The 8906-nt window shown below is 37.1% G+C and overlaps 1 protein-coding gene across 2 annotated transcripts in view; it reads left to right on the top strand.

Annotated features, from left to right (window-relative positions):
- The window catches only part of UNC5C (unc-5 netrin receptor C), a 437515-nt gene that overhangs the window by 380240 nt on the left and 48369 nt on the right, over window positions 1–8906 (top strand). The window contains exons 8-11 of one of the 2 annotated variants that reach the window (XM_012558632.2): window positions 299–355; window positions 2390–2581; window positions 3285–3629; window positions 7265–7352. In XM_012558632.2, coding sequence (XP_012414086.1) covers window positions 299–355; window positions 2390–2581; window positions 3285–3629; window positions 7265–7352 — 682 coding nt within the window. The remainder of the gene's footprint in view (window positions 1–298; window positions 356–2389; window positions 2582–3284; window positions 3630–7264; window positions 7353–8906) is intronic. The other variant, XM_004387005.1, reaches the window with a different exon arrangement.

Raw genomic sequence — 8906 nt, forward strand, 5'->3', positions numbered from 1 at the left:
TGAAATAAATTAGATCCATTAGAGTTTATGCTCAATAAAAGAAAGATTTTAAGCACTCCAAAGTTAGTGACTCGAAACCAGTTTTTGCTCTGAAATTCAATCTGCCTACTTATTAATTCTTAGTGAGGCTCCAGAGCCGACAGGAGATGCAAACTCATAATTCCGCACTGAATCAGAATTGTAAAGGACCACAGGTTTCTTTTCTTTTAATTAAGCCATTTTTCATGCTTCCCATTTTGTTTCCCTCATTACTTTGATTTTGTTCCCATTTTTGTTTAAATTTTTTTTTCTTTTCAAGGTTTCATTTATCCCATTTCAACTGAACAGAGAACCCAGAATGAATATGGATTTTCTTGTAAGTTTGATGTTTGGTTTTTATGTTGCTGAATAATCATTTTACATTATTGCCCCAGTTCAAGTTTACCTTTCTTTGGATCACAGATGTGCACACAAGACATAGGAGCCTAATATCTTCTAACATGAAAAACAAATTAGATTTTCACTGCTGAAGAGAAGAAAGGGTCATTTCAAGCCCCTGCAAGCTTTAAAGTCTATCAGTCTATCATTCAAAGCTCGAGTCCCAGAAGCTTACAAAACATATCATGAAATATGCTGATATAAATAAAGCACAGGGTTCAAATGCTAAAAAGTTGAGGTTGAAAAAATCCAGATCTATTGAGTTAGAAATCATGAATCTTGAATAAGTAAGTATGGCCTAGTAAAGTAAACCATGAAGGATTTAGCTATAATATTCTGGCCAGAGTTCAGAGTCCTGCTGCAGGGCATCAAATAAAACCCAGCAGCCAAGGTGAAATCAGTACTTTGACAGCAGTGCGCCCACAACCAAGAGTATTTCGATGTCACTGGGTTTCTGGAAATACCTGTCAATATTGACTTGTTTGATGGGAAAGTGGATGTTCTGGAAACTTTGTGAAAGACAATAGTTTAAAAAAGAAAAAAAACCTTTCCACATACACTACATTTAAACACAAAATGCTAAGAGAAATGGAGTGATTTCCAATAAGGAATTCTTTTATATTGCCAACCAAGGATACCCTCACGTGAGGGTGTGAATTATCACATGAGCCACCCACAATTTAAATTGGTTATTTCACCATGTAAACCATGTGATTGAGCATCTTAGGAGAGAGCAGCGGTTCCTCAACTTTTAGAGGCCATGGGCCCCACGAATCTGAAAATCTCTCCCCTCAAAATGCACATGTATATAGAATTGGCCATAAAATTTTCAGTTGTTCTTGACAACCTAAAGTATCAGTTTGATCATCTCTTTCACAGTGAGTGGAACAGCTTCAGTTAACTTTACCAAACATTGTTTTTGAGTCAAAGAAAACTAAAAACATAGGCTTAAAACTGTCAACAGGGTTCAGGAAAGGTTTAACTTTGTTTGTCTTTGTTTTGTTTTAATTATCAGCTTCTATTACCTTTTCCAGTTGGATCAAAGCATGTCCTTTGTCATCAAGGTATCATGCAACACATACAGGAATTCTGCTTTTACTTCCCCGAGAAGCAGCTCCCAACTTATGCACATTGCGTTGGTCAAACACTTAACTGCCTTCTGGGCTAGTCTGACCTTTCTAATCACTGAATCAGCCTTTATCATACTTAGTGCACCGCAGAGCTATATTTCATTCCAGTAATGAATAGCTCAAATGTAAATTTCTGACAGGAGACCGTGAGAAGCTCAGGGTTCTCACAGATAATACTGCATCTATATCAAAAGCCACGGACCCCGAAAAGGTTATCAGCCTTAACCTCACCTCTGAAGATCTGAGTGTCCTGAAAGCACACCTTTCAAATCCAGCATGTTTGCTCCCAATATTTGCTTTGCTTAGATACGCCATTCGCACCCACCACTCCCTTGATTTAAGGGCAAGTGAGAAGAGTGCTATGGAAAGTAATTTTATGACTGGGAATGATACTTAGGAAAATATTCTGGTTCAATAAATATACAGATTCGGAGCATGCCAGATATTTCTAACAGAGTATTTGTATTTATATTTTTAAAGAACTACCAGAGAATTCAAAACGCCTTTTCAAACTTTTCCACCTGAAATTAGTAATAAAATTTTTTTCTGTGGGTTGGGATGGTATTCGCTCCAGTTTCTTTATATGCCTAGTAATAAATGGTCTGTTATGCTGCCCAATTATAAGATAGATTAGTGGGTGGATAGATGTAAAGTGAGAAAAGAAAAGAAATCAGAGATAATTTTCCACTGAAAGCCCACAGTCGTTTTATATAGCTTTTGAAATAGATGTGAAATTAACCTATAAAAAAGGCAATAAATGTCTGAAAAAATTACAGCAATACATATGTGTGCTGTGGGAAATTTCTATAACCAGTTGGTCCAATGTTTCTTTCTTCCCCCAGCTGCTCCAGATTCAGACAATGTTGCTCTCTATGTTGGCATTGTAATAGCGGTAATTGTTTGCCTGGCGATTTCTGTAGTTGTGGCCCTGTTTGTGTATCAGAAGAATCATCGTGACTTTGAGTCTGATATTATTGACTCTTCGGCACTCAATGGAGGCTTCCAGCCTGTAAATATCAAGGCAGCAAGACAAGGTCAGTAGACATTCAGGTTAATAGATCCACTACTTATGAAATTAAACAGTTTCCATAGGTGACTTCAAAACCAGTGAAATTCATGTCATCCAGTTCAACTAGAATGTAAGTTTCATGAAGGCAGGAACTGGTGTCTATTTTGTTTATTATTGTATTAATTTCATTTACCTAACAAATTAGAGTTGACAAGATGCACAAATCATCTTTTTTTTTTTTCTGATAGGTTTTGTTTTTGTTATCTTGAATTGTCACTTTTTTATTTGAAAAGAATACAGTGACTGATTGACTGATTTCTTGGGTCTCTTTTTTTTCCCCTTTGACAAGATATCTTATATTGCTATGAATATAGTGGTTTACAGATGAACCTAAATCCAGTATTGAGAAGGGAGACTATTACCTAATAGTCACTAATGGGGCTCACTGTCTATGAAGCTAATCTGTTGAAATAGCTAAATACTTTATAAGCAATGAGTAGACCTCAAGGCAAAACATAGAATGAACCTGGCTATTTATTTGTCACCAATAATAAAATAGATTGTAGTTATCTAATTGCCTCATTTTCTGCAGAACCTTCAATACCATACATCTGCAATACTAGCTGAGTTTCCTTGCTTTTGGCTCAGAAACTGTCAAGGATGGTTTGACTAACGTAGATTGCCTGAGTGGAGAATGCAAATGCAATTCTTTTTTCTTTCCGACCCAGATCTCCTTGCAGTACCCCCAGACCTCACTTCAGCTGCAGCCATGTACAGAGGACCTGTCTATGCTTTGCATGATGTCTCTGACAAAATCCCAATGACCAACTCGCCAATTCTAGATCCACTACCTAACCTGAAAATCAAAGTATACAACACCTCAGGGGCTGTCACCCCACAGGATGACCTGTCAGAGTTTACATCCAAGCTGTCCCCTCAGATGACCCAATCCTTGTTGGAGAACGAAGCTCTCAACCTGAAGAATCAGAGTCTGGCAAGACAGACTGATCCATCCTGTACTGCATTTGGCACCTTCAATTCCCTTGGAGGTCACCTTATTGTTCCCAATTCAGGTAATTCCTAAAGGTTTAAATTGCAAAGATGCAGCTTGAGAACATATTTTTGAACTAAAACTTTTTGATGTTATTTTCATTAGGCCTGAAAAGTTAAATGTACCCTATCTAACCCAAATCGACTTTCAACATAAACCAAACATTACTTCAGACAAAATCAGAAAAACCATTTATCTTCCCCCAGCCAATTTTAAAAACACTTCCTCTAGAAATATTCTACTCACAACTTTCTGCTGAGGTATAATTTAGAACTGTCATTGACCTTCTTTTTATTTATTTATTTAAAATTGTGCGTTAAGTGAAAATTTACAGTTCAAGTTAGTTTCTCATACAAAAATTCATACACACATTGTTATGTGACCCTAGTTGCTCTCCCTATAATGTGACAGCGCTCTCCTCCTTTCCATCCCAGATTTCCCGTGTCCATTTAGCCAGCTCCTGTCCCTTTCTGCCTTCTCATCTCTCCTCCAGACAGGAGCTGCCCATTTAGTCTCATGTATCTACTTGAGCTAAGAAGCACTCTCTTCACGAGTATCATTTTATGTCTTATAGTCCAGTCTAATCTTTGTCTGAAGAGTTGGCTTCGGGAATGGTTTCAGTTCTGGGCTAACAGAGAGTCTGGGGGCCATGTCTTCCGGGGTCCCTCCAGTCTCAGTCAGATAATTAATTCTGGTCTTTTTACATGAATTTGAGTTCTGCATCCCACTTTTCTCCTGCTCCATCAGGGTCTCTGTTGTGTTCCCTGTCTGGGTGGTCATTGGTGGTAGCCAGGCACCATCTAGTTCTTCTGGTCTCAGGCTGATGGAGTCTCTGGTTTATGTGGCCCTCTCTGTCTCTTGGGCTAATATTTTCCTTGTGTCTTTGGTGTGACCTTCTTTTTAACACAGCTTCAGAAGGCAACATCAAGCCAGAAGGTTTCACTGTTGTCATCATACTTCAAAAGGACTTATTAATTAGAAAACATATCTGTTGGTTCAGTTCCAATTTTCTATAGTAAGCAATACTTCAGAATACTAATTTTTAGATGATCAGAGGGCATTGCAATAGACAGCAAAGCTTCATTTATTAACTTAACTCTTCATTACATAGACTTCAACTTGAAGGGATTGATAAGCCGTTCACTCCCACCTCTGATGTCTCTTTCTATAGTCAGAGCATCATTTCGTGTCCTTGCATAGTTTTATTTTGTTTTCAATATTTTATATGCATCTAGAGAATAAACCTCATAAAAATCTTAAATGATGAATGTAAGGTAGTGAATGATAGTGTTTGATCAAAATTTGCTATTCATTTATCGATAATAGTAATAGATTTGGAATCATCAGTCGTAATAGTTACCGTAACTCTTTTGGACAAAAACGTATTTCATAAATACAGTCACAAGGAGCAATTCAATTGAGATAAGGTCTTCAAGTAACAAAAGAGGGGAAAAAAGTATATACAACCCAATAATATACAGACCAGAGACCCTGGTAGTGCAAATGACCAAAGGTTTGGCTACTAACCAGAAGTTTGGCAGTTAGAATCCACCCAGAGGCACCTCAGAAGAAAGGCCTGGCAATCTGCCTCTGAAAGCCTACAGCCATTGAAAACCCTATGGAGCGCAGTTCTACTCTAACACACGTGGGGTCACCATGAGTCAGAATCAATTCAACAACAACTGGTTCTGTTAATATACGGACCAATTAGTCTTCAGGTCTTTGATTCTTCCCTCCTATTCGGTCCTCCATTTCAATGCCTTGACAAGTTTTCACTCCATATAATAAAAAGTATTCTTGAATAAAATTGAAATATAATGGAATATAATTTTCATGTTTTCTATACATTTTTACATAGTTTAGATCACACTTTATATTAAATATTTTTTCATCTTTTTTCTTATTGTCATGCTCGTATATGCTCTTTAAAATCATGTTTTTAAATATCTTTACAATAGGCCGACAAATGGATGGATCAAAATATATTGTATTCTTTCATTGTTTAAACATTATAGTTGTTTTCAAGACTGTTTTTTTCATATTTATCAGAAATATCTACCTTTTCTTACTCCTATGCTTGCCACTCTTTCATTTGGGAATTATAAAGGCTTTGTAAGTAGAAAGGAGGTAGCTAATATGTTTTAAATACCGTCTATAGACTATGTTATGGTTGTTTACATACGTTATTTTATTTAATAGACTAGCAACAGTTACCTAATATGTGGCAGGGCTTCTTGTTATTTTACATACATAATTCTATCTAATTCTCATAACAGACATAAGGTACATTTATTGTCTCCATTTTAAAAAATAAAAACATTGAGACTTGGCAGTCTTATGCGGTCTTCCTTCTTCCATACTTTCACCTCAACAAACCATCCCGTACATTAGTACTAAATTACACTTCCCAGGACACCACTGCTCTCACATTACTTTCCTTCTCAAGAATGCAACGGCTCAGCGTTTTCATTCATCCAGTTATACAAAGGCCTTTGAATAACTACTCCTCTGTTAACTTTCTGTTCTTTATTCTTGAGACTTTCCAACGTGGTCAGGCAAGTTTCCTTATTGCCTAGTACTCATTTGGCATAGTCTGTTTCCTTGCCAATTAAATCATAAGCTACTCAAAATTAAGAACATTATCTTTCATTTCTTGTATTTTAAAACAGTGCCAACCACTGTAAGAGGTTCACAAATGGTGCTCAGCAAATGTTTATTGAACTGAATTTAATTGGAGTAAAATGATGGAGTGGAACATCTTCAGAGTGGCACCCACCTTGAGTTACTCTTCCTGATGATGCTGCAGTGATGATGTAGGCAGGTGGTTCTTAGAGTGTGGTCCCCAGACCACCATCCTTGGCATAGCCTGGCAACTTTTTAGAATTAAAATTCTCTAGCCCCACTCCCAGACTTCTGAATCAGAAAATCTGGAGGGTAGAGTTCGGTAATCTGTGCTTTAACAAACCCTCCAGGTAATTCCGGTGCAAACTCAAGTTTGCAGTTAGTTTAAAATACAGCTCGATCCCATAGGCATAAGAACTCGTTTCAATAAGCAACTAAGTGGAAACCATTTGACCTGCTGTGACTAAAACTAGCCATTCTTGTACACTTTCCAGAGTTATGTATGATGAAACAATTTCTTTCACTAATTATTATTCTGTGATGGAATAAACACTAATGCAAACCAGATATTTCAGAAATAGATTTTTTTTTATATCATTAAAGTTAGCATTTCCTTGACTTTGAATCTTGTGGGGATCTTTTCTTTCTTCTTCTTTTTTTTTTTTTTTTAATTAGAAAGATGCATTATTATAGCTGAAATTTTAAGAGCAGTTGTTGGTTTTCCCCTTGTTTTACAAGGAAGACAACAATGAAACCATCTGCCTATTCTTTAAATAAGAGTCTAAAAAATTTCATCATTCCTTTAAGTAGTTCCATAACAGTTCAGAGGGAGCTGTGGTAACAAACGAGGTGGTAAGGAGGAAAAGCAGGGCAACTATAAATATTTACATGTCTTTAGAGAAAAAGAAGTAGGCTTATGGCCAGATGGTCACAAAATCTCTTCGTACCTTTTTTTCTCGCTGCATAGGCATTCAATGGAAATTTCCTTTTTAATTCATAGGTCTTATGTGGCTGCTTTTGTCTTTGTTTATTCAGGAGTAAGCTTGCTGATTCCTGCTGGGGCCGTTCCCCAAGGGAGAGTCTATGAAATGTATGTGACTGTACACAGGAAAGAAAATATGAGGTAAATATGCTTTTTCTGGTACATATCAATGTCTAACTTGGAAGAAAATTATACATGAAAGAAGAAAACCAACATATTTTTAACTTGAGTGCCCTACTTAAACCATACATTTTCTCCCTAGACCTGTTAAAGGTCAACTTTTCCTTTTCTTTATCTTTGATGCTCCAGGTACCTTTGTAGCTCTTGAGTATGGGCAGAAGGCCAAAGATCTTTTCTCAAGTAGACATGTGGCCATATTAGCTAGAAAAAAATGAGCAGAAATGTGATCTATAGATTGTCTAGAGAGACATGTGGGCAGACACAAGGACTTCAGCTTCATGTAGCCTGACTCAGGAATCCAGTCTGTTCCCATTATGGGGTTAAAGGTCACGAAGAATTGGACAACCTCTTAACCTCTGGCCTGCCACCCCCACCTTAGCCTAGCACTTTACTCTTACCCACAAATTCTTTCCTTTGTGGCTCTCTTCTAACTAAGTGCTGTCAAACTCTTTCTCCTGCCAGCCTTAATCACAGAACCACCAGTGCTCTTCTTCTGTTTAGCACTTATAAATACCATATTTGGGCCGTTCAAAATGGGTATAGAGTTGATTAAAATTAGATATCATTGAAAGGCTCTGTTTTGAGTGTGTCATAATCCTAAAGATGAAATTATTGTTTAAGTAAAAATAACAAGAAAAGTTTTGAAGTCCTAAATTCAATTTTCAGTGTGGCCTCTAACAAATTATACATGGTTTTGATTAGTTCCCATTTAAAGTACCTGTGTTAAATAGAGCTTTAGAGGCCTGACTGATTAATGTTTCTGAAGTACACCGACATCTTAAAATAAAAGATGTTGTGGAAATGGAGAGCCTTAGTATGCAATCATTATTGTTGTTCCCAAGGGGAATGGCATCAGGCTCCTCAGCAGTGAGCTCTGAATACAAAGCATGAGTGACAAATGTAGAACTAGGTTATCATTATAATGCATTATACCTTTTCTCTCCCTCTCTCTGATCCCCAGAAAAACATCCATTTTCAGTTTTGCTCTTCAGTCGCAGAAAAGCTCTTTTATTATGTTCTTAGATGGAGATATTGGTATTTATAAGCTGTATGACCCAGAACATTTTTTTCCTCAGGTAATGTACTTTCACCTACACAAATACTAGCCTGTCTAGAACATAGGAAAATTCCTTGAGCATTATTTATGCCTTAAATTTGAGCAACAGAAAATCACTAAAAGGCTTGTATTTATTCACATCAAATAGTCACCTTTTTCATTCTCCTTGGAAAGCAACGCTCGCAGATCATCAGCACTCCCTCCTTTTGCAGCGGGAGAAATGAAGATAAGCAAACTTCGAGATCCCTTTATTTCGTTTTTTCTCTTGTGCACAGTCAAGGTTAGCACTAAGTACATCCATCCCTCAAGGCCTTTGCCAACGTGGACATTCTGTTTAAACAGAAATCGGTATTGGTTTGTGCTGCTTCGTGCTTTACACCGAGATGCAGTGAGGCGGTGCTCATGGTATCTTAGTTTCTGTCTGAGTACCATCATTTTTAGGCCAAAAGAAGATTAAG

This window comes from Trichechus manatus, unplaced genomic scaffold (genome assembly GCF_000243295.1).
Source record: "Trichechus manatus latirostris isolate Lorelei unplaced genomic scaffold, TriManLat1.0 scaffold00178, whole genome shotgun sequence".
NCBI lineage: Eukaryota > Metazoa > Chordata > Mammalia > Sirenia > Trichechidae > Trichechus > Trichechus manatus.